At 40.2% G+C, this 27,291-nt stretch overlaps 1 protein-coding gene across 2 annotated transcripts in view; it reads left to right on the forward strand.

The window, feature by feature from the left end:
• The window catches only part of LOC122556080 (apolipoprotein D-like), a 22,707-nt gene extending 996 nt beyond the window's left edge, over positions 1-21,711 (forward strand). The window contains exons 1-6 of one of the 2 annotated variants that reach the window (XM_043702512.1): positions 693-838; positions 4,753-4,892; positions 10,777-10,904; positions 14,060-14,148; positions 17,930-17,959; positions 20,781-21,711. In XM_043702512.1, coding sequence (XP_043558447.1) covers positions 4,773-4,892; positions 10,777-10,904; positions 14,060-14,148; positions 17,930-17,959; positions 20,781-21,007 — 594 coding nt within the window. In that variant the 5' untranslated portion in view covers positions 693-838; positions 4,753-4,772 and the 3' untranslated portion in view covers positions 21,008-21,711. Of the gene's footprint in view, positions 1-692; positions 839-4,752; positions 4,893-10,776; positions 10,905-14,059; positions 14,149-17,929; positions 17,960-20,780 lie in introns of those variants that run through there. The other variant, XM_043702511.1, reaches the window with a different exon arrangement.
• The last annotated feature ends 5,580 nt before the right edge of the window (positions 21,712-27,291 follow it).

Here is a 27,291-nt window from a genome sequence, read left to right on the forward strand (position 1 = left end):
CCGGGCTGGATAATAGGACCGGGCTGGATAATAGGACCGGGCTGGATAATAGGACCGGGCTGGATAATAGGACCGGGCTGGATAATAGGACCGGGCTGGATAATAGGACCGGGCTGGATAATAGGACCGGACTGGATAATAGGGTCGGACTGGATATTAGGACCGGGCTGGATAATAGGACCGGGCTGGATAATAGGGCCGGACTGGATAATAGGACCGGGCTGGATAATAGGGTCGGTATGGATGATAGAGCCGGGCCGGATAATAAAACCGGGCTGCAGAACGGAGCCAGTTTAGTAATTGGAAGCGGATTAGATCCGGGTTGGATAGCAGCACCAGACTGTTAGAGGGATAGAGGGAGTCGGTGCAGTCACGATGGCCCGAATAGCCTCCTTCCACACTTGAATGATTCTGTGATAATGATAACAATAAGGAGCTTCGGGAACACAGCTTCTGTCTCGCCTGAAAGGTGCTCCGTTTGTGCAATGGGCTGTGTCCATTTTGAATACAGCCAGGATGCTGTTCCTAAAGGGAGCGAGCGTCAGTCTGTCTGGGGAGGTTCAGGGGAGAAACATTGGCCTGGACTGGAACACGGGGAGCTCTGCTTTGGACACACACATACATACATACACACACATACATACATACATACATACATACATACACACACACACACACACACACACATGTTTAGACCGGGCGGGGAGACTGTTGCTCCTCTGAAGCGGCCACAGCAGCTTCCCGAGTGAAGAGAGCTGGGGTTGGTGCTTGGGATCAGCTCGCTGTATCGAGTTGAGTTGATTTGTACAGAGAAGGAGGAGGCCACGCTGTTCCCGAGGTGAGTGGAGTTCACTCCGGACCTGGTTTCAGTTTTCACAAGCAGCCCAAGTGAATGAAGTGCTTTTCACCGGAAGGACGTTTACCTTTCGGTAGAGACCTTCTGTGGGATAAGATGTGCAAAGCAACGTGTGAGGGAACTCCCTCAGTCCTTCAACGCATCACACCGGCCAGCTCTAAGAGTGGGATGCTCTCTGTGTGTGAGGGGCTCATTCCTTCACGCACACGTCTCTAATTACTGAGCTGATATTGAAAGGCAGGCACGGAGCAGCGAGACGATCCGAGTGGACTTTTCAGATCAGTTTTCTTGTTCCTAGTTCTCTTCGAAGAAGCCAATTTCCTTGCGAGAAGTTTGAATCTATGAAATATCACCAGTAAGTGCTGGAAACTCGCCTGAACAGAGTATACTGCAAATATACTGTAACCTTGGAAGGGGAGAGAGGGCCGGTTATGTCAAAGAATTTTCCCAAGAACTCTGAGAGGAAAGCCTGCTGAGGACAAACAGCCCTGTAAAGGAGAAATAACTGAAAACCATTCAATGATTTATCATCGATGAAACTTTAATGAATCACAATTTTAACAATTTACTTGCTTTAAGGTAGCCTGTGTCCTTACAGTGCATGCAGCTGTTTGAGAGCAGCTCCGTATGTACATTGTAGCGTTTTGGTTTTTAGTGCTTCAGTGATGTATTTAGACAATGTGAAAGCCAACATCAGAGCTTGCAAGCTGGATCACAATACAGAGCGACTCCTTGGGTAGACCCAAATGGAGGATGATGTCTGTAAGCGAACAACTGACATTTCACGAGAACAAAATTTCAGGACAAACTAGTGCAACACAACATCAAGCCAATGGCTTCATCCACCCACTCAACACTGACTTCATACTGAGTATTTCTAATTGGTTCTGTTAATGGAAACTTGCTCTAATGTCATACAGGACAGACTGACTGTAAACCAGAGGAAGTATGTGTACTGCAGGTGTTGGAGATCAGAGTCGAAGAGTGTGGTGCTGGAAAAGCACAGTCAGTCAGGCAGCATCAGAGAAGCAGGAGAGTTATCATTTCGGGCATAAGCTCTTCATCAAGAATGAGGCTTGTGGTCCAAGGGGTCATGAAGGAAGATGGGCAGGTGAGACCATTCAAGGGAGCAGTGTAGGATTGGAATGTTGGGACTGGGATAAAGTGGGGGGAGGGAAATGGGGAAACTGGTGAAATTCACATTGATGCCGTGTGGTTGGAGGGTTGCAAGGCAGACAATGTGGCGTTCTTCATTCAGGCTTCGGGTGGTAAGGGTTTGATGATCGAGAAGGCCCAGGACTTGCATGTCCTGGGAGTTAAAGTGTTCAGCCACAGGGTGGTGGGGTTGGTTAATGTGGGTCCCCAAGAGATGTTCTCTGAAATGTTCCACAAGTTGGCATCCAGTCTTCACAATGTAGAGGAGACCACATCGGGTGCAATGAATGCAGTAGATGACATATGTGGAAGTACGGGTAAATTTATGATGGATGTGGAAGGATCCTTTGGGACCTTGGATGGAGGTGAGAGAGGAGGTGTGGGCACAGGTTTTGCACTTCTTGCAATGACTGGGGAAGGTGCTAGAAAGAGAGGTGTGTTGGTGGGGGGGGGGGCGGAGGGGGAGGGAGGAGCGTGGATCTGATAAGGCAGTCTTGGAGGGAATGGTCTCTCTGAAACCAGATAGGAATGGGGAGGGAAATATATCTCTGGTGATGAGGTCTTTTTGTAGATGGCGGAGGATGATGCAATGCATCTGGAGGTTGATGGGGTAGAAGATGAGGACTGGGGAGTTCTGTCTTTGATGCGATTGGAGGGGTGGGGTTCAAAGGTGGAGGTGCAGGAAGTGGAGATGTGTTGTAGGGCATTGTCGACCATGTACAGTCTTTGAAGAAAGAGGTCATCTGAGATGTTCTACATGGAATGGGTCCTCTTGGGAGCAGATGTGGCTGAGGCGGAGGAACTGGGAAGAAGGGATAGCATTTCTACAGGAGGCAGGTTAGGAGGTAGTGTAGTCCAGGTAGCTGGGGAGTCCGTGGGTTTTTAATGGATGTCCATGTTGAGTCGATCACCAGGAATGGAGATGGAGAGTTCCAGGAAGCTGAGGGAAGTGTCTGAGATAGTCCAGGTGAACTGGGGTGGAAAGTGTTTGTAAAGTTGATGAACATTTAACCTCCTTGTGGGAGCATGAGGTAGCACCAATACGGTCATCAATGTAATGGAGAAAAAGGTGAGGAATGGTGCCTGCTGACTGTGAACCAGGATTTTTTTAAAAATAAAATTCATTTTGCTGAATACTGTTTTGTCAAAATGACAGAAGAATCCATTGGGTTACAACGCTGTAATCTTAGAAATCTATAATGATTGTTGGCATTGTAAGGAAGGTAGATTTAAGAAACGACAGAAATATAGAAGCATTTTGCAAAAGAATAATCAAAGTTAAAAATCATATAACATGAGATTATAGTCCAACATATTTATTTGGAAATACTAACTTTCAGAGCGCTGCTCCTTCATCAGGTGGTTGTGAAGCAGGACTATAAGGCTCAGAATTTATAGTACAAGGATTACAATGTCATGGAGCTGAAATGATGGTTTCGGTTCTTTGATGCATAACTTAAAAGAAGTTCTGGAATTTATGTTCTCAAGATATATTCAGGTTTTCTTACAATAGGTTTCATCTCAGTTCAGACAATGGATTAAAGGTGTGAAGTTAAAGTCTGTGTCACAATCTTGAGTCAGACTGGTTGTATTTCTAAAATGGGATTTACAGAATCTTACATGGATATGTATTTTTGAGCAAAATAAAACATAATTCTGCAAATACAAATTCACCCCATAAACCTATATGTGCATGCATGCAGGAGAGACAGTGAGTGTGTGCATGTGGGTGTGAGTGCATGTGAGAGAGTGTGTGTTTCTCTCTCTCACATGTACACACTCACATGCACACAGTCACTCTATCTCTCCTGCACATACACGCACCTAAGATTAATGGGTGAATTTGTATTTGCAGGATTATGTTTTATTTTGCTCAAAAAATACATATCCATGTAAGATTCTGTAAATCCCACTTTAGAAATACAACCAATCTGACTCAAGATTGGAACACAGACAGACTTTAACCGCACACCTTTCGTGTATTGTCTGAGCTGCGAAGGCACCTATTGTTAGAAAACCTGAAGGTATCTTGAGAATGTAACTTAGAAGAAGTTCTGGGATTTACGTGTCAAAGAACTGAAACCAGCAAACCCATCCTAAAAGATTAAAGACTTACCTAAATTTGTTTGTTATATCATTTCAGCTCCATGACACTGTAATCCTTGTACTATAAATTCTGTGTCTTCTGGTTCTGCTTCACAACCACCTGATGAAGGAGTGGCGCTCCGAAAGCTAGTGCTTAAAAATAAACCTGTTGGACTATAACCTGGTGTTGTGTGATTTTTAATTTTGTCCAACCCAGCCCAACTCCGGCTCCTCCAAATCAAGAATAATCAGGGATTACCTCTTGGTGTGAATTGTTAAGTTAAAATTCTCTCTGATGGTGAATCAAACTTTTTCAAAATATATTCTTAGTGTCCCCTCTATGGAATTCCCAAAGGATTGTTCTCCCAGAGTGAGATGGCTGGTGACAGTGGTTTAACCTGAGGGTCACCACACCTCAGGTGAGGACTGAGATGAGAAGGAGAGTCCTTCATGGTAATTTCAGCCAGAGTAAGAATTGAATCCATGCTGTTGGCATCACTCTATATTACAATCCAGCCAACTGAGTGAACCGGCAACCCCGACTGAGAATTTACAGACAAACTGTTGCCTCCATAAGATTAAGTGAACGGCCTGTGTGTTTGTGAGTCAGTCAAATTGTGAGTATATTTGGTTCAGAAATCTCTTTTGTGTTTCAGATTCCTCTCAAGCTGCTACCATGTGGGGGCCATTCCTATCGCTGTTGATCACTTCCATTTGTTTAACCAAAAGAGTTCAAGCTGTCAAATGGGGATCATGTGAACATGTGGAAGTGCAAAAGAATTTTAGTCTTGATCAGGTTTGTCCTGTTAATTCTTTAGTTGCTTGGCAATTCCATTTCAGGTAGGAAGTAAAATTTGCAGATGCTAAAGGATGAATAAAACATATTTTGCCAAAGGGATTGGACAGTTCAGTGGATTTTCACACCATCTGCTCAACTTTAGCGAAAGAGAGGCAAAGCAAAATCAGGTAATGTTCTTTACCCCCAACTCATATGGTTTCTCATTCAGCACAAACAGGGCTTATAATACGTTAAAATTAGTCCACCAAAACAAGTGTCTTTGAGTGTGGCACCTAATTGAGAGTGGGAAATCACCACTGAATCCACCAATAATCAAAGCAGAAAATGTTGGAAATACTCAGCAGGTTAGGCAGCATCTGTGAAGAGAAACAGACTTAACCTCTCGGTCATTGATGATCCTTCTGTAATTCTGATGAAGGATTAAAGCTGATCCAAAATGTTATCTTTTTGTTGCAGCAAGTGCTTCCTGATAATCACATTAAATATATGTCGATAGTGATTTAGTTTCAGAAAGTTTTGCCACTAATACATTAATTGATTTCAGTGTAATATCTGTTAAGATAACTTGCCCAAATGCAGGAAATATATTCCTTTGTGCAAATCATTTTAATGGATAATTCTGCTGAACAATCATGTAATACTAATTGTAACTATCAAGTGAACCTTTTAAAAATACACCAGCATTGTAATGGGAATATTGCTAATTGTTGAATATCAGCAGTTCTAATATTGGGTTAGTTACAGACTATAAGAGTAGTGGAAGTTTCTTGAAAAATTTGTATTATAATTTAAGGATTTAATTTAGAAACACCTTCCCAAACATTTGGAAATTAGTATTAATGTTAAGTGCTGTCTTGTGGGTTCCAGCAGCATACATTATTTATTGCTGAAACTGTATTAAATGTCGGTTCAGCCACCGTTAGAATTTCATGTGCATTTCTGGAATCCACATTATAGGAGGGATGTGATTGAACTGAAGAGAATGCAAAGATGATTTACCAGGATGTTAGAGAGTTTTGGTTATGAGGAGAGATTGGATAGACTGGGCTTGTTTTCTTTGGTGCAGAGGAGACTGAGGGGGACATAATTGAAATGTACAAAGTTATGAGGGTCACAGACAGGGTAGACAGAAAAGAATTTTACACTTGACTGAAGAATCAATGACCATGGAACACAGATTGAAGGTAATAGGCAGGAGGTTCAGAAGAGACGTGAGGAAAATCTTTTCACTCTGAAAATAATGGGAATCTGGAATCACTGCCTGCAAGGATGGTAGACAGAAACCCCCATAACATTTACAAAATAATTAGATGTGCACTTGCAATGTCAAGGCATATAAGGCAATAAGCTAAGTGTTGGAATTCCTCTTGTGGGATGTGAGCGGAGGCTCGAAGGGCTGAATGGCCTATTCCTGCTCCTATTTCCTACGTTTCCATGCAGGACATATTTTGAGGATGGAGGAACTGTCCTATGAAGGCAGTTTGGGGAAACAGGACCTGTTTTCTGAAGAGTTTCAGAAAATGAGGGATGATCTTATTAAATACCTAAAGGGATATGTAAGTCCGGGAGATGTAAGCAAGAAGTCTCTCCAAATCTGTGTATGGGCGTTGGGTGTGGGAGTCTAGAACCAAAGGAAAGAAGCTTCAGATTAGGGGGGACCAAACTTAGGACCAAACTGAGGAGAATTATTTTTATCTCGATGATTGTGAATTATGGGAATTATCTGTCCAAGAAAGCTGAGAAAGCTCAGTCTTTGGCAATGTTTAAAGTAAAGACTTTTTGATTGCTAAATATTTAAATGATCTTGGGGATGGTAGGGGAAAACATTTATTGAAGTGCTTAATCAACAGCTTTTGTATTGATTGAGGAGCATGTTGAATGGCTAACTCCAGTTTCTTATTTAGAAGAGAATGTTTGAAATATGCTTATTTTTAAAGTAAAAGAATGAACTAAATCTCTTTTCATCATTCTCTGCTGACCACAAACTTGCTGCTAACGCAAAGGCAGCTACCAATTTGCACCACTTCCGAGAATGCCTTCATATTCATTTAGATGAGACATAGAGATCTATAGCACCGTAAAGGGCCCTTCAACCCATTGAGTCTCTTCCAGTCAAAACCAAATACCTAACTATTCTAATGAGGTGACAGTCACATCCCTTGACACCAAGGCCGCATTAAACTGAGGATCCCTAGCAAGGAGCCCGAGCAAAACTGGAGTTGTGGAGTCAGAGATGAACCGCCTGGAAACAGACCCTTTAATCGAACTCATCCATGCCAACCAGATATCCTAAATTATCTACTACCATTTGCCAGCACTTGGCCCATATCCCTCTGAACCCTTCCTGTTCATTTACATCCAGATGTGTTTTAAATTTTGTAATTGTACCAGTCTCCCCACTGTCTCTGCCAGCAGATTCCATACACGCACCACCCTCTGCATGAAAAAGTTGCCCCTTAGGTCCTTTTTAAATCTTTCCAATCTTACTGTAAATCTATGCCCTGTAGTTCTGGACTCCCACATCCCAGACAAAGGACCTTGTCTATTTACCCTATCCATTCCCCCACATGATTTTATAAATCTCTACAAGGTCACCCCTCAGCATCCGATGCTCCAGGGAAAACAGCGCTAGCTTAACCAGCCTCTCACTATAGCTCAAACCCTGGCAACATCCTTGTAAATCTTTTCTGAACACTTTCAAGTTTCACAACATAATTCCTATAGCCGGGAGACTAGAATTGCTTACAGTATTCTGATAATGGGAATTGGAGGAAAACTCTCCACTGGTTGGAGTCATACCTGGCATATGTGAAAATGGTTGGACATCAGTCATTTCTGCTCTGGGACAAATCAAGCTGGGAGTCCTCTGAAAATCTGAAATAAAAACAGAAAGTGCTGGAGAAACCCAGCAGGATGTGAACGTAGAAAGTCTAAGTTTGCAGATGACATCAAAATTGGAGGTAAAGTGGACAGCAAATGAAGTTACCTTTGGATACAACGAGATCTTGATTAAATGTGCCAATGGGCTGAAGACTCCCAGCTTGATTTTAATTTAGGTGAATGTGAGGTGCTGCATTTTGGAAAGACAAATCAGGGCAGGACTTATAGATTTACTGGTAAGGTTCTGGAGAGTGTTGCTGAACAAAGAGCCCTTGAAGTGTTGGTTTATATTTCCTTAAAATTGGAGCCGCTGGTAGATAGAAGGCATTTGGTATGCTTTTCTTTATTGGATATAGGAGCTAGAGGTCATGTTGAGGCTGTACAAGACATTGGTTAGGCCACTTTTGGAATATTGTGTGCATTTCTGGTCTCCCTCCTATCAGAAGGATGTTATGAAACTTGAAAGGGTTCAGAAAAGATCTGTAAGGATGTTGCCAGGGTTGGAGGATCTGAGTTATAGGGAGAGGCTGAATAGTTTGAGGCTGTTTTCCCTGGAGTGTCAGAGGCTGAGAGGCAACCAAAGAGGTTTATAAAATCATGAGGTACATGGATACGGTAAATAGACAAGATATTTTCCCTGGAGTGTGGGAGTCCAGAACTAGAGAGCATAGGTTTAGGATGAGAGGGGAAAAATTTAAAAAGGACTCAAAGGGCAACGTTTTCACGCAGGGGGTGGGGCGTGTACCGAATGAGCTGCCAGAGGAAGTGGTGGGAGCATGTGCAATAACATTTGGATGGGTATATGAATATGAAGGGTTTAGAGGAACATGGGCCAAGTGCTGGCAAATGGGACTAGATCAAGTTAGGATATCTGGTCAGCGTGGACGAGCTGGGCCGAAGGTCTGTTCCCGTGCTATACATCTGTGACTGTGTGAGGTCTGGCAGCAGCTGTGTAGAGAGGGACACAGGTAGCTTGTTTTGAATCAAATATGACCCGTATTCATAAATGTCTCCTTTTCTTTCCCATTCTTTTATATGCTGCTGTCTGTCTCTGGGCTCTCCTCTCTCCTGTTCTTCTTGGGGTTTTTCTTCTCTCCTAGCCTTTTATCATGTCAGCAAATAATATGCACTACCTTTCCCTACATGGCAACTGTGTCATTTACCTTCAATTTTTCTACTCCATGCATTAAAATATTGCATAATTTTAAAATCTCATAGCCACCCATTAAATCCAATAACAATTTCTTTATAAAATCACTTGCTATATTAGGACATAGATGTTCCTGTATTCGCAATCGAGCGTTTTCTGTATTATTTCTATTTTGAGTAGTTCATGTAAAGGTGCCTTTGCCTCCCTCTGAGAATCTGACAAAGGATTATCACCCAAAATATAAACTGCCTACTCTCTTTTTGATGTTACACTGTGTATTTAAGCACTTCCATTTTAATTTGCTCTGGTCGGTAACTGAAATACCATACAAGTGGAGCCAATGAATCCCTACGTGATGTTAATTTTCTCCTTGTTACCATCATTTTTATGGACTTTTTAAATGAAAGAGAACCCTAATTGGGTACTTTTCTAATATTGAAGAGACAGGGGTATGACATTGGTGGCGCTGGCATTGGTGAGTTCCAGCGATGATTGAAGTATCGTGTGTCGGTTTGGGTCCCATATCTCAGGAAGGATGTACTGGTCCTGGAGTGTGTTCAGAGGAGGTTCACAAGAATGATCCCTGGAATGAAAAACTTAACTTATGAGGAACATTTGAGGACTCTGGGTTTGTACTTGATGGAGTTTAGAAGGATGAGAGAGATTTTAATTGGATTGTACAGAATACTGGATGGCCTGGACAGAGTAGATTTTGGCAAGACATTTCCATTGATAAGAGTGACTAAGACCCGAGGGTATAGCCTCAGAGTAAAGGGAATACCTTTTAAGACAGAGTTAAAGAGAAACTTCTTCAGCCAGAGAGTGGTGAGTCTATGGAATTCATTGCCACAGAAGGCTGTGGTGGGCAGGTCATTGAGTAAATTTAAGATAGAGATAGATAGGTCCTTGATTGTCAAGGGGATCAAGGGTTATGGAGAGAAAGCAGGAGAATGGAGCTGAGAAACTGATCAGCCATGATTAAATGGCAGTGCAGACTCAATGGGCTGAATGGCCTAACTTCTGCTCCCATGTTTTATGGTCTTATGATTCATAGTGGCAAGAGTGAACGTGAGATGGCGCCAAAGAGTGGCAATTTACATTCCAGTGGCATGGCCAAGGGACTCTTACCTGGTCACCAAGCCCCTACTCCATGACGGAGCACTGTTAAGTGGTACACTTCTTCTTTATTTCTTTACTCGATGTTTTGATTTATTTTTCTGCTTTTAGATAGTGCTAGGGAATAGGTACACTGTACAACACTTTTCACTGAATTTTGTAACAAAATACATGCGACAGAAATAAATGAAATCAAGATCTATTTGCACTTTACTGCTATTAAAGCTTTGGATCTATCTCTCAGGAGGAATTAATAGGAACACGAAGTACATGTTTATTTTCTGAAAGGACTGATAAATCTGATGAATCTAGATTTGGTCACTGGTGCATGGAGAATCATGTTTACATTACCATGCTATATATGATGGAAATGTGTTGCTGGAGAAGCGCAGCAGGTCAGGCAGCATCTAGGGAACAGGAGAATCGACGTTTCGGGCATTAGCCCTTCTTCAGGAATGCTAATGCCCGAAACGTCGATTCTCCTGTTCCCTAGATGCTGCCTGACCTGCTGCGCTTCTCCAGCAACACATTTCCATCTCTGATCTCCAGCATCTGCAGACCTCATTTTCTCTTCATGCTCTTTATAATCCCAAGTATTTAACTTCAAGGGGATCTTGTGTAGATTTTTTGACTTGTTGCATTGCAACTATTGACTTAATCCCCATCTGCAGCATTTGGTCCTCAATGAATTATGCACATAATTAATAAGCTAATACATTTGGTTTTATTTTGCAGTATGTGGGAACATGGTATGAAATTGAACGATTTTACAATGTCACTGAAGACCTCAGATGTATTTCTGAAACAATATCCTCATCTTACAATGGGCTAAGAAACATATATGAGGTTATCACTTTGATTACGTAAGTTCGACTATAAATGGTGTGTGTGTCTGTGTGTATATGCAGGTTTGTGTATGTTCCGTTTCTGTACATGCAAGACACAAAAATGATTGTCATGGCTTCCTTATTAAAATTTAGCTACCATAATACTTCAAATAAAGGGACAGCAAAAACTATTTTGGTACAGCAGTACAGGGCGTTACTGCAGCTTTCCAAAGGGCAGTGTGATACACCAAAATGAAAACCACAAGCTCCAACATTGATTAGAGCAATGAAAATTTGGAACGGTGCCAAGTGTAGAATGGCTCAGGGGAGCCAAAATTGAACAAGTTTGAAAGGATTGAACTGCAGAAAGATGGGAAAGCAGTACATAATTTTCTTCTTCCAACTGAGGACTCAATTACATACTTAAAAGTCTTTTTCCAGATTGCTAAAGAGAAAGATTAAAAAGATGAAGCAATATCTGTGACAACAAATTGGGTCTGTACAGCACTGCTGCTGCTGCTTTTGCTGCACCAGCCTGATCATCCTCTCTCAGATGCGGATAAGTTGGCATTTTGTAACTGGCCTGCACTTTACTGTGGCCAGCATGAAAGAGGTTTTAGTGGAGATCACTGATACTGATCCCAGTAAATGATGATTCCATTAAGTAATCCTTGATATGCATTTGACCAATGGTGTTAATTGCTTTCATTGAATGTAAAAATCAGCATCGCAACATTGGTCCAACAGACCAAACATCCATCAGTTAAATAAACATTTTCCTGTATCCAATGATGATAGTTACATAAGTAAGCTCTTTCTCAGGAACTGAAATGACTTAAATTACATCAAATTATAACAAGGAAGGAAGTTGCCTGGCCAAACCAATCTGTGAGGGACTTCATCCACTTCATCCACCATCTTAATCCCATCTGTTTCTATTTCTTTCAGTCATCCATCTCAACTGTTGTTGAGAAATGATTCTCTGCAGTTCTCACCCATAAGTTAGCCTGATCGACAAGCAGAACATCTTTCAGTAAAGGGTGTGAAAATTGTCATAGGGGTCTTGATTGTGGAGAGGGTAGGGTTATGTTGGATCGAATAGCACTCCTGGAGTATCAGCGAGGGCCCTCTGGTGGATGCAGACCCAGGGGAGCAGATGATGTTTGAGGGTCTCTGGAAGTGATGTGGAAAACAGACAGATCATGGGACACTCCTGTTTGCCTGCGAGCAATATTGCCAAGGCACCTGCCATATGAACTGAGCAAGTCTTGCTTCTTTTAAGTTGCAGAGTTACTTGTGGCCTTGGAAACTCAACTGCCTGTGGTTAAAAAGAACATGAATGTAAATGAAGGCTGCAGTCTCATTAAAAGACTTGAGTGATTGGAATGTAACATTTAGAAATCAAGATAGTGAATGCTTCAAATACAGCGTGATGTTGCAAACCCGATGTTAAAATGCACATCGAATTTGGCATGGGCCAAAGGAAAATAATTTTAGAATAAATGAGCTTGCTGCAAGCCAATTGACTGGAATGTTTCACCACCCATACCATATGGTGTTTGGCAGAGGAGGTTAGGCAATGTGGACAGCCCACGCTTTCACTACACTGGTGAAAAAGTTAGAAAGTCGAGGGATATCTGCTTTTAGGATACCCTAAGTTCATCAGGGCACCATCCTGAAATGAAAACACCATCTTCCCTCCCCATTCCCCTCCTGTTCCTCCCTAGGGTGCTTGATCATTACCAAAAAAAGCTCTGATAAACTAATATCCATTTAGTTTTTGCAAATGGATTTTGCCCCTTCCACCAAGCGGCAACAGTCTCACGTTGAGCTTGTTTGTGACCACAGAGGCTGGGATAGTGTTATTGAGTCATAAACCATTCTCCTCCCTGCAATATTTCATACTTGTTTTCTGTTCGAACCTTTGAAATGACTCCAGCTCATTTGTTTTTGAGAATTCAGCTCATGGATTCTTCAACTTAAATACATATTAGGACATAGGAGCAAGAGTAGGCCATCTGCCCCTCCGGTCCTGCTTCACTATTCAATACGATCATGTCTGATCTGGTTGTAGTCTCAGCTCCACTCTCCTGTTTGTATGCTGTAATCATTGTCTCCCCAGTTGTTATCAAATCAAAACTGGACTCTTTGTATTCCTGATAAGCTCAAATGCCATTGGAGGCTCCTTCCTTGCCTGTCACAATCTAAATTGTGAAGAGGAAGGGGTTTCCCAGCAGAGTTCCATCATATCCATGGCATCTTTGCACTGCCATGTGAAAGATCACACCATACAGTAGAAAGTAATGTAAGAGATCTAGGCTCCTTGAAAGGAGGAAACGAGATTTGTATTGGCCAGCTCTTCTCTTGTGTCAGGCCCAGATCTTGTGGCTGAAGACTTCAATCTTTATGGTACAATTATATGTGTTGGTCTGAGGGGACTCCTCACTTTTCTACCACTTGTGATGTCTTCACTGTGGCATTCCCACATTTCCTCATATATTGTGGTTTCCCTCTTATGAAATGAACCCAGGAAAATAAGCTGGACTTTCACATGAAAATTCACAGAAGTAATAAATGAAATCAGGCCATTGAGCCTAATCTAAAAATTCAGCTTAGAACTCAATGCTCAATGGTCCCCAGCACAAACCTATCGGTTTTGCGCTAACTTGAATTGAATGTAGTGCTCTGGTGTTTGTACTTGCATTTCCTCTTTCTCCTTTGACCTTAACTGGACAGTGGACTCTGCTCACATTCTGCTTGCTCTGTTTTACTCATCCATCTGATTTCTCTCATTGTTTATTGTTGGACTTATCAATGTCTTCACGCAAATACCAAATATACTCTATTGCGATCACGAAGTAGATATTTAAAAAGTCCCAGAAAAAATGACTTTCCGACATGTCTCTCAAAACTGGGAGCAAATTTCCTCCTCATAAAATGGAGAGACCCCTTTTAATCATTCATCTCCATCCACATTAAGTCAGTATCCCCTCCCTATTTACATCAATCCTTTCCGGTGGGTGTTGTCGTTGATGTGAAGGGGTATAATGGAAATCCATCTCACTGGAAATCTACCTTGAAGTGGTGAAAATCTGCCCCATCACTCCACATCTTTACCTCAGATGAATTCATGACAAGATGGAAGTACAGGATTCATCTTTATATATACACAGCTTTTCTGTTGTTTGCAGGAAGGGTAATGAGGTGACTGAACACACTGCAGAATTAATTCCACCTGACGAGACAGCCAAAGATCAAGCAAAACTAATCTTCAGACTTAGTAAGTTTTTAAAAATTATTTACCTTTCATGAGGTTTGGACGGCATTTATTACCCACCTTTAATTGCTCTAAACACTGTGGTGGTGAATTGCCTTCTTGATCTAGTCATGAAGTGTAGATAGATCCACTGTGCTGTTAGAAAGGGAGTTCCAGGATTTTGATATAGTGGCAGTGAAGGAATTGTGATATTGTTCCAAGTTGGGATGGTGTGTGGCTTAAAGCTGAACTTGCAGATAACAGTGTTCACAAGTATCCACAACCCTTGTCTTTCTAATTGGTAGAAGTTGAGGGTTTGGAGGGCTTTTAGTTAATTAGAGGGGAAGGTTTCAGGAGGGAAGGTATGTTGGTTTACAATGCAAAAGGAAATGACAGCACTGCAGCAATATTTTTTATAATGGTACTCCGAGTGGAATTGGAATGAGCAGAAAAAACAAGCAAGTATGATCGATGGGGTAAAATGTCTCTTCAATGATATAAATAAAGGGCAGTGAATAAATCAGAACAGGAGGGCATGTAAAAAGAGCAGAAAATTGATCCCGGATGACTTTAATCTTCAAGTATTTTGGGAAAAGCTAATTGGGAAGGAATAATTAATAGACTATTTTTGGCAGTTTCATTGAAAATTATGTTGTGGATCCAACCAGGAATCATGGGTCTCACAGTAAAAGGTCCCTTTGGGAATAGTAACCACAATATGGGATACAGCATGCAGCTTAGTGTGAGAAACCTGGGTCAGAACCAACAGTACTAAATTTAAATAGAGATTATTACATAGGTTTGAGGGCAGAGTTGGTTGGACTGGACTAGCAAACAAATTCAGCAGAAAGGATCATTGAGGATCATGGCAGATATTTAAGAAAATCATTCAGATTCATGGTAAGGATATTTCCCAGTCAGGAAGAAGGGTTCTAGTAAAGTGTTAAACTAACTATGCTAAACAAGGAAGCTAAGGATAGTACCAAATTGGAAGTAAAAACTTACAATGTTGCAAAGATCTTTGACAAACCAAAGGATGTAAGAAAGTTTTAAAAGCTGAAAAAAAAAGAAACAAAAGATGGAGAAAATAAACTATGAAGGCAAACTAGCAATAATATAAGAATAGTCAATAAAAGGTTATTTTTATATATGAAAAACAAGAGAGAGGATAATGTGAACACAGGTCCCTCAGAGACCAAAGCTGAGAAATAACAAGGGAACCCAGAGAATGGCCGAAGAAATACTTCTGTCAGTCTTCAAAATAGCATTCCAAAAATAATACTGAATGCTCAAGCAAACAAACGTCAAACTAACCGGAAATAAACAAAAAACAATATTGAGAGAAAAAGTACTAGGAAAAACAATGGAGATTAAATTAACAAGGAGGATACGTAAAGGGGAAGCAGTAGATGTAGTATATTTGGATTTCCATAAAAGCATTTGATAAGATACAACACATAAGACTATTTCATAAGATAAGAACTTTGAAGGTAGAATGTTATCATGGATAGAGGATTAGATAATATTGTTTGTCCCGTTGATGATCCTATTTATTGGAGGTGAACAGCTTCAATATTCTGCAAAGGATAAGTCAGTGGGATTATGGTAATGTCAGTAGTAAACTAACGGAAATCAGAATTTTGTGATAAAGGGGGAATTTTCAGGATGGCAACTATAATGAGTGGAGTGCTACAGGATCAGTGCCACAATTATTAACGATATTTATTATTGACTTGGATGATAGAAGTAAATATATGATTGATAAATTTGAAGGTGACCCATAAATATGTGAACTTGTGAGGATGACACAACTAGTATATAGAGTTGTATAGACTGGTCCAGTGAGTGTACAGAAATTTGACAGTTGGAATGTAAATTACGAAAGCATGATGTTCTGCACTTTGGCACAAAGATGAGAAAAGCTAAGTATTATTTAAATGGGTTAAAGGCTACATAGAGTTATAACAGGGAAGGTTTTAAAAATCTGCATGCATGTAAACACAAAGCTAGGACCCAATTTCAACAGTAATAGGAAATGCAAATGGAATATTGACTTTTATTTCAAAGGGAATAGAGGGTAAAAATAGGGAGGTCCTGCTAAAACTATACAACGAAAGAGTCACCTGAGTCATGAGCTAATTGGCACAAGTTTAACAAGATGTACAAGGTAAATGCATGGCTCCAAGATTGGTGTGGGGGAAATAGATTCAAATTCATAAGACATTGGCACCTTAAGGAAAAAGGGAACTGTTCCAATGGGATGGGCTCGACCTGATTCATGCTGGCACCGGAATCCTGTTGAAGCACAAAATTAGGGCCGTAAGCAATAATTGGAGGGAGGGGTTGTGGATCAGTTGCTTTATATTCCAGACTTGCTAATTGAGTTTAAATTCCATGGTGGAATGGTGGGACTTGAATCTTTCTTCACAGAGAATCGATCTACACCACTGACATTGCCATAACCCCACTGCCTCATCCTTTGCAGAATATTGAGGCTTTTCACTTCCAGTAAATAGGATCATCGATGGGAGAAACAGTATTGTTTGTACAGAGTGCTTCATTCTTTAGAGGTTATAGTTTTTGTTTTGAAAGAGCATTTCTGTATTTAAAATGCATTTGAAAAGATAACACCTAAAAGGTTGGTTTAAAAAAAAATGAGGCTCATTAAATTAAAGGGTCAGTATCCAGTGGGATTAAAAAAAATTGGCTTAGGGATTTAAGCAGTAAGTTGTGATGAATGGGTATTTTTCAGGCAGGAAGACCAGATATGGTGTTTCCCATCAGCCAATGTTAGTACCAGCACTCTGTTGTTGTGAAGAAATGCTTTGGATCTTGGAATGGAGGGAAATTTCAAAATTTGCCATTTTATGAAATTTGAATGAGTGTCAAAAAGTGAAAATGATACAAATCACTTGCAATGGAATATAGTTAGGCTAACAGAATGGGTGGACAGGTTGCAGGTGGAATTTAGTGCAGAGAAGTGTGAAGTGATATATTTTGGCACAGAGAGGAGGGAGAGGCAAGATAGACTGAACAGCAGTATTCTAAAAAGTTTACAGGTGCAGGGGTGCTGTGGGTTAAAATCTATTGATCTTTGAAGGTGCTAGGACATGTTCAGGGTGGTAAAGCTTACAGTTAAGAGAGGATATGAATATTAAGGAGATTTTACCCTCCATAGTCCCAGACATGGGGAATTTAGTTACAAGGTTTGGTTAGAAAATCTGGTGTTGTTGTCATTGGACAATGGAAATTGTGGGAAGATTTGTTCGAAGTGTGCAAGATTATGACAGACCAAAATAAGATAGTCAATGACAAACTGTTTCTCAGTGACACAGACGGACATCTGATCAAGAGATGCAGGGAAGTATAATAAAGAGCCTTTGTATACAGTGAGTTGTACAGACTTGGGATTCACTGTCTGTGAAGGTGGTGGAAATGGGAATAATCAATTTCAAAAAGGAAATTGGATTAGCATTTCAAGGAAGCAAATTTGTAGATCTACAGGAATTGAACCAAGACCCAGGATTGACTGGATTGCTTTGGAACAATCAACATGGACTCAAAGTTCTAAATAACCTCTTCTTGTGTTTTTAGAGACTTTATGACTTCATAATTTTTTCTTCCTATGATTCACCTTGGGGACACTTTATTCTGTTAAAGGTGATGGATAAATAAAACTTGTTGTTTTTCTATTGCAAAGGATTTTAATTTAAGTGGTAGAGTGCAAACTTCCATTTTGTTGTTCTTTGAAAATGAATGCAATATTTGTAGCTTGTGATTATTTTTTATTTTCTTCACTCAACAGATCAACACGGAGTCCAAGATCCTTTAGATCGTACGTATTAAAAAGTACAACTCCTTGAGTAATAAGTATGTTACACAGTAACTAACAAAATCCGATCCTATTTGGGAATGTAATACAATATTCAGTGTTTTGACTACTGATTACATTTTTCTAGTAACTCCTGTTGATTGTTTCTCATTACATTGACAGTGATTAAACATTTTGTTAATTTTTGAATTTGGCATCATTTGTTGGGAATAAAGCTGGCAAATAATTTCCAACAGAATTTCTAAACATACAAATTGATGTTGGGCCTTTACTGAGAAAACAAACTTGCTGAATAAAACTTTGCTGCTAGCTAATAACTAACATGAGATATTTACGGTAGCATTTCCACTAGTGGAACATTACTCTTGTAATACCAGCCATTAATGATGAATACAAGTATCATATGCAGGATCACTGACATCATGAGATGGAGCAGAGTATAAAACCAAAGGTTTATGGGGGAAATTTTTTAACTCTTTAATGTGCGTGAAAAAAAAGTCATTAGACTTGAAATGTTCCCTAATAATACCAGTTTAGAATATTACTGAAAAAGACACATCTCATTGAAACTTCTTATTATGCACTTATCAGAACATTCACATGAAAATCAATATGAAGGGAAACAACATTGAATGCTGTGTGAAAAGAGAGTGTTGGTTGGTGCATTTTAATGGCAATGTAAACTTGTCAACCAGTTAGCACTGTCTTCTCAAACAGAATACAATTTTATTCCCATTCATATTGGTCTTCTTGTGAATGTCCCATACCTGTAAGACAGAATGCTTTGACAAAATCTGTCCTTTTACAGCAACACTCACTGAAGCTTAAATGCTAAACTTCCAAGGGCTGTGAACTCCAGTATTTATGTATTTTGCCTCTGATTGGTTTGTGACATTGGGTAGAGATTTTATTTGACATTGTGATGTTACTGATGTAGATCTATGCTCACTAGATAAAATAGAATGAATAGCCACAGTGTGGAAACAGGCCATTTGGCCAAAAGAGACCATACCGACCATCTAAAGACCATCGCACCCAGATCCATCCCCTTACCGTTTCCCTGTAACCCTGTATTTTCCATGGCTGATGCACGAACCTACACAATACTATTGGCAATTTACCATGGTCAATCCACTTAACTTGCACCCCTTTGAACTGTGAGAGAAAACCAGAACACCCAGGGAGAACATGCAAACTCCACACAGTGACCTGAGGCTGGAATTCAACCTGATCGCTGGTGCTGTGAGGCAGCAATGTGAAACACTGAGCCACTGTTCCACCAGTGGATGTGGCAAACAATAGGTGTGAACTGTGATAAGGTTTTAACATTGTGGCTTTGAGTCTTTGATTAGAATGCTGTGGCAAAGCAACTTCCCACCGGGTGGGTTGAATGATCTCTATTGTCTATGTTGGGTGGTATGTTCTTGCCAGTTGAGCAGGCTTCACTTTCTGGTTTTGCACATAATTTCAGTATCAACAACCCAACTGAGATAGTCTTTCAAATGTTCTTCAACTTGACAAACTAGCTATTTGCATATGCAGTAGTAAGAATTAAGTTTAGAACACTGGCAAACTGTGTTGATGATGCTGTCTGACAAATTTGAGTTTTTTGAAAAGGTGACTCAATATATTGAGTAGTATTGTTGATGTGGTCTTACATGGAAGATGGTCCAAAAGCTAAGAGCCCTTGAGATCCTGAGGCAGTTTGGCAACCGGATATAAAATTGGCTTACAGATAGGAGGCAAAGGGGCAAAGATGAATGGTTTTATTTTTGTGACCAGTAATAATAACACAGGGATTGTTGCTGGGACCCTTGCTGTTTGTTATGTACATTAATGACTTAGATGTACAAGTAGAAATTTGAATGACAGAAATTAGTGGAGTTGTTGATTGTGAGGATAGTCTCAGGCTCCAGTCTGATATTGATCACCTGGTAATCGGCAGAGCAATGGGCAGATGAAGTTTAATTCTGATAAGCGTGAGATGATTCATTTTGAGAGTTGTAATAAAGGAAGTTATACACAATGTATGGTCGGTCCCAAGGGAGTAATGGATAACAAAGGGATGTTGGTGTACAAGTCATAGATCCCTGAAGGTGTCAGCAAAGGTGACAGAGTGATGAAGAAAGCATATGGGATGCTTGCCTTCATTAGCTTGAGTGTATAATATAGGAGCAAAGAATACTTGTTATAATTTTATAAAACATTGGGTAAGCCACAAATGGAATACTGTGTGCAGATCTGCTCTCTACATATTCGGAAGAATGTGATTGCATTGGACAGGGTGCAGAGGAGATTCACCTGGATGTTGCCTAGAAAGGAAAATCTCAGTTAGGAGTAGATATTGAGATAGGCAGGGTCATATTCCTTGAAGCAGAAGAGGCGAAGGGGGTGATTTGTTTGAAGTATACAAACGTGTGAGAGACATAGACAGAGTAGATCATGAGAATCTTTTTCTTCATAACAGATCTGTCTAAGATCAGAGGACATAAGTTTAAAGTGAAGAGTAGGTGATTTAGAGGGGATCTGAAGAACTCTTGGGACATCATCAGCATAAGTTTTGTAAGACCAAAGGTATCAATGCTAGCTTACCGGGTGTAGTAGGATGGTGCTAAGAATTGGTCCAGCAGTCTGACAGCAGTGAGATGGTCCTCAATCAATGGAGATATTTATCACATGACTGTTGGAAATGCTGTGTTTCAGTTTGTCTGAAATTCTTTTCCAAAACTGCAATTAATCTGATTAACTAATGAGCCAACAAAGAAGAAACCAGCTACTTGTTTTTTCATAGATTAATGTTCAGTACTCTTTTATTTCATTCCAGATGGAAATGTTTTGCATTACTGGGTGGTAGACACTGACTATACAAGTTACTCTCTGGTATTCTCCTGTGCATCTTTCCTTGGCATAATGCACACCCCTTATGCCTGGACTTTTTCAAGAGAACGACAGCTGTCAGCAAATACCACACAGTACCTGCATGGTGTTCTGGAAAAATATAAGATTAACACTGGTGACTTTGTGAAAATTAATCAAGAAGATTGCACATAAGAACCGATCAGAGTACATATAAAACATTTTAATGCATCAAAATATACTTATTTTAGTTTACTCAATTGTAATTTATACTGGAGTTAGCATAACTGAACTTTTATAATATCTGCTGCAGTTGCTATGATGGACTATGAATTGAGTTATCTTCATCAAAAGTGCAGGAGTTTGAAGAAATACCTCCAATTGTCAATATCTAACCCCTCTGAAATTCAAATCAATGATGAAATCTTGACTGGTCCATGACTAGATGACCATAAATGCAACTTAAAATTCGAGGCAAGTGGAATCACACGTCATGCTACCAACATTTGGTCTAAGCACAGCGACTGACTAATTAGTGTGAATGAACATGAAAAAGGTCACCTGTTGGTGCCCAGTTTTGTACTCATCAGCTGGAATTTTCTGCTTGTGACATTTCAATCCATATTTTCTGCGTCTAATCATCTTATTAGATAGAAAAATCATGGACTGGCAATAAATAAGCAGAAAATATGATTTCTAGCTAAATGCCTTTAATGTCACTCTTGGTTTGATCTCCTAATTATTTCTTTGCTGTTCTTACATTATTCAATCAATCATGTGCAATTCTTAGAACTTAGAATAGTTTGGCATTGACACACAGATATTTGGCTTTGTGCACGACAAGTATATTAGAAATCTGTTGTACTGAGTGCTTTTTTCAGCAATAAAAATGAAATATTAAAGTAGTGTCTTTCTTCTGATCTATTTGATTGGCTGTGTACATTTAGCCTGCATGACAATGGAGTTTTGAATTTCTGTTTGTGATTATTTTGTTTTCATTCATAATCTATTTCTGTAGAATCTTTATTATTTCACTAGATATATGGGTCACAGAGACATTGACAATGAAAATATCAGTGTCCAGATGTCAAGGCTAACGCTGTAGGGAAGTGGGGTCAAATTTGGTGAAATTTATATTCAGTTATTAAAATCTGGAATTAAATGCTTGATGAATGGTGACCATTGAACCATTGTTGATTGTTGTAAAGACATGTGGCCGAGCAACCCATCACAGAAAAGGGCAAGATAATTGGCAATTATTTAAATGGTTAAATGCTTGCCATTAAGGAGTAAAGGCAACCACTGATATTTGTTACCCATTTCTAATTGCTCTTTTAGACGTAAGCCATTTCAGAAGGCAGTTAGGAGTTAACCACAATGCTGTTCATCTTGAATCATATTCCTTGACAAAATTTGTATGGTTCTATAATCTCTTTTCCAGTTAATTCAATTTTGTAACCACATTGCTACTGGTCTAGAGACATATAGACCTGATCAGGCAGGGAGGGCAGATTTCCTCCCCTAAAGAACATTAGTGAACCACATGTGTTTTATGACAATCAATGTTAGTTACATGGTCATCGTACTGAGACCAAGTTTCAATTCCAATTAATTGAATTTAAATTTCACCAAAGTCCACAGAATGTTATTAGATATGAAATACAAATCTCATGACATGTCTCATGAAGTCCCCTAACTCCCTAAAAAGCCTGTACACATCGACAAGCCATAAGTCAGGAGTGTGATGGAATGTTCATCACTTGCCTGGCTGGGTCCAGCTGCAACAACACTCAGGAAGCTTGACTACATCCAGGGCAGAGCAACCTTCTTGATTAGCACCCATATCCACAAACATTCACTTCCTCTACCACCAATGCTCAGCAACAGCGGTGTGTACAATCTACAAGATACATTGCAGAAATTTACCGAAGGTTGTCAGATAGCATCTTCCAAACCTATGACCACTTACATCTAGAAGGACAAGGGCAGCAGATGTGTGAAGCTCCCCTTGCAAGCTCCCCTTCAAGCCACTCACCATGCTGACTTGCCCATTGCCTCTGGTAAGCTAGCATTAACTTTATGCATTTTAAGTCCTCCAGTACAACTGCTTCTGTAATATAGACACTTCTGAAAACATGACTATTTTGGGTATAGGTTTGCTTGCTGAGCTGGAAGGTTTGTTTTCAGACATTTCCTCACCATATTAGGTAACATCTTCAGTGAGCCTCCGAATGAAGCACTGGTGGTGTAGCCCACTTTCTATTTATATGTTTGAGTTTCCTTAGGTTGATGATGTCATTTCTTGGGGTGACATCATTTCCTATGGTGATATCATTTCCTGGTCTCTACTCAGGGGGTGGTAAATGGGATATGGATGAGGAAGGACACCACTTCGACTGGGACAACACATATATCCTCGGACAAGCCAAACAAAGATGCACACAAGAATTCCTAGAAGCATTGGCATTCCAATCGGAACTCTATCAACAAACACATTGACTTGAATCCCATTTACCACACCCTGAGAAAAAGAACAGGAAATGACATCACCAACCCAAGGAAACTCAAACATACAAGTAGAAAGCAGGCTACACCACCAGTGCTTCATCCAGAGGCTCACTGAAGATGTTACCTAGTATGTTAATGAAACCTCTGAAAACAAACCTTCCAGCTCAGCGAACAAACCTACATCCAGAACCTCAACCTGAGCTACAAATCTTCTCAAAACTTGATAACATGACTATTTATTTCCCAATGTTCCCTAGCTTCAATATCCTTCTTTACCCTACATACTTACCCCAAAACATTTGTTTAGTATCTCACCCATCTCATGTGGTTCCATACATAAATGTCCATGTTGATCTTTAACGGTTCTATTCTCTCTCTAATTACTCTTTTGCCCTTAATATATTTGTAGAATCTCTTTGGATTCACCTTAAGCCTATTTACCAAGGCAATCTCATGTCCCTATTAAATATATTCCTACTAACATTTTACTCTTTTAGGGATTCACTTGATCCCAGCTGTCTACACCTGATATATGCATCCTCCTTTTTCTTGTCCAGAGCCTCGATTTTTCTAATCATCCAACATTCCCTGCATCTATCAGCCTTACCGTTTGCACTAGCAGGAACATACTGTTTTTGAACTCTTGTAATTTCATTTTGAAGCTCTCCCTCTCACCAACCTGTGACTAGCCTTCCCCAATCAACTTTTGAAAGTTCCTACCTAATACCTTACTCCAATTTAGAAAATTAACTTTTAGATTTTTTCCTTTATTTTAAAATTAATAGATTTATGATCACTTGCCCCAAAGTGCTTCCCCACTGACACCTCAGTCACATGCCCTGCCTTATTTCCCAAGAGATGGTCAAGTTTTGTTCCTTCACTATTATGTAAATTCACATATTGAATAAGAATATTGTCCTGTACGTACATAACAAATTCCTCTCCATTCAAGCCTTTAACACTAAGGCAGTCCCAATCTAAGTTTGAAAAGTTAAAATCCCTTACTGTTAGAATCATATTATTCTTACAGATATCTAAGATCTCCTTACATATTAGCTTCCCAATTTCCTGCTAACATTTGAGGGGGGCCTATAGTACAATTCTAATAAGGCAATCATCCCCTTCTTATTTCTCTGTTTTAAGTGTTCATTCACAGGGTGAGGGCATTGCTGGCTAGGCCAGAATTTATTACCCATCCCTAATTGCTCAGAGGGCAGTTAAGAGTCAATTACTGTGGGTCTGGAGTCACACATAGGCCAGACCAGATAAAGATGGCAATTTCCTTTCCCAAAGGACATTCATGAACGAATGGGTTTTTGCTGACAATCAAAATGGATGCATGATCATCATTAGCCTCTTAATTCCAGGCACTTGTGGAATGCAAATTCCACCATCTACCATGGTGGGATTCAAACCTAGGTCCCCAGAATATTACCTGGGTTTCTGGATTAACTGTCCAGTAATAATACCATTAGGCCATTGCCTCCCCTCAGTTCCACCCAGATAACCTCACTGGATGTTCTCCAAAGAATAGGGAGGAACCTCGATTATCCGAAGGACACAGGTGGAGAGTATTTTGTTTGGTTAATTGAATTCAGGAAAATCGATGCCAGACAACATAGTTAGCCACACATCAGGACCTTGCGATCTTGTTCGGATAATTTGAAATTCAGTTAATCGAACGCCGGATAATCGAGATTCCTGTGTATTCTCCTGAGTACAAGTGTAGTGTTATCCTCAACAAAAACATCACTCGCCTTCCTCTCTTGTCCTCCGACCCCGCTTTCTATCTTTTCTGTAGCATCCAAACCTGGAACATTAAGCTGCCATTCTTGCCCGTCGCTGAATCATGTTTCTGTAACAGCTATGACATTCCCAACCATGTCATAAGTTCATCTCTCTGTCAGGCCTCTTGCATTGAAATAAATGTACTATCCATCTTACCTTGAAATGATATTTCAAAAAATTCTATGTATTCTTGTGCAAGTTATAGCCTGAAAGAGAGTACATGCATTCTGGACTGCAATCTTGTGTAAACGATTTTTGCCATATTCCTAGTTAATTATGGTCCACCTTAACCCCTTTATGGGGTGAAACATTGCAAAGATCAACCCTCACTTCATTTTATTAACAATGACCAATTTGTATTCCTTTATCAAAATTCATGAAGTAATTATAACTCTGAGGACCTGCTAGAAAAGAGATGTTAATACACAACTTTCTGTTAATGAAAATTTCAGATTGTAGTGGGCACACAGCAAATTAAAACATTAAGACATGAGTTATTGCAGGGGCTAATGAGTTAATGCAGAAGGATTTGGATAGGTTAGGAGAGTGATCAAAGAAGTTGCAGATGGAGTACAATGTGGGAAAGTGTAAGGTCATGCACTTTTGTAAGAAGAATAGAGCATGGACTATTTTCTAAATGGGGAGAAAATTCAGAAGTCTGAGGTGCAAAGAGTTCTAGTCCAGGATTCTCTCAAGGTAAACTTGCAGTTTGAGTCAGTAGTTAAGAAGGCAAATGCAATGTTGGTATTTGTTTTGAGGGGACTTGAATATAAAAGCAGGGATATACATCTGAGGTTCTGTAAGGTTCTGGTCAGACCACAGTCAGAGTATTGTGCAGTTTTGGGCCCCATATCCCAGGAAAGATGTATTGGACCTGGAGCAGGTTTTTTTTATTCACTGACAGGATGAGGGCATCACTGGCCAAGCCAGCATTTATTGCCCATCCCTAGTTGCCTGGAGGGCAGTTAAGAGTCAACCACTTTGCATTGGATCTGGATTCACATGTAGCCCAGACCAGGTAAGGATGACTAATTCCTTCCCTAAAGGACATTAGTGAATCAGATGGATTTTTCCAACAATTGACAATGGATTCATGGTCATCATTACATTCTTAATTCCAGATATTTATTGAATTCAAAGTCCACCACCGGCCAGGCAGGATTCGAATCTGGGTCTCCTGAATGTTATCTGAGTCTCCGGATTAACAGTCCAGCGACAATACTACTAGGTTCATAGGATGTTCATGAGAATGGTTCCATGAATGAAAAGCTAAACATACAAGGAATGTTTGAGGACTCTGGGACTATATTCAATGGAGTTTAGAAGGATGGGGGAATCTAATTGAAACTTACTGAATACTGAATGGCCTGAACAGTGTGGATGTTGGGTGATGCTTCCAGAACCAGGACCCAAGGGCACAGCCTTAAAGAAAAGACCATTTAGAACAGAGATAAGGAGAAAATTCTTCAGCCAGAGAGCGGTGGATCGATGATTCACTGCCACAGAAGGCTGTGGAGGCCAGCCAATGCCTCCTCCAAATACGGGTGTGAGGCACCTCCGTGTCTGGTACACATCTTCATGTTTCTGACCACCCTGAGGATGATATTCCATTGACTTCATTCAAACCCAAATTCGAGTGTGCATTGTAGGGTCTGCAGCTACCAAGTTCGTTTGCAAACTGTCTGTTGGTAGCTACAGCCTGTCAGGATTCTGCAGAATGTTTATTTGCACAGTTGCTTTAATCAAACTGGGTTCTATTTCCCAGGACGCTTTAATCATTGTCCATCATTTATAGCTCCATGATATGTTCACCATTTTCCATCAAAAGTTCATTATTTTGAGAGGCCCGTCTGGCTATAAATTGTCAAGGGCATCAAGGGTTATGGGGAGAAATGGGGTTGAAAAACTTATCAGCCATGATTGAATGGTGGAGCAGACTCAGGCAGAGCCTGCTGGACACACTTTTCTCATTCCTGAAGAAGGGTTTCCATGATATGTTCACCATTTTCCATCAAAAGTTCATTATTTTGAGAGGCCCGTCTGGCTATAAATTGTCAAGGGCATCAAGGGTTATGGGAGAAATGGGGTTGAAAACTTATCAGCCATGATTGAATGGTGGAGCAGACTCAGGCAGAGTCTGCTGGACACACTTTTCTCATTCCTGAAGAAGGGTTTATGCCCGA

This window comes from Chiloscyllium plagiosum, chromosome 13 (assembly GCF_004010195.1).
Source record: "Chiloscyllium plagiosum isolate BGI_BamShark_2017 chromosome 13, ASM401019v2, whole genome shotgun sequence".
In the NCBI taxonomy this organism is placed as follows: Eukaryota; Metazoa; Chordata; class Chondrichthyes; order Orectolobiformes; family Hemiscylliidae; genus Chiloscyllium; species Chiloscyllium plagiosum.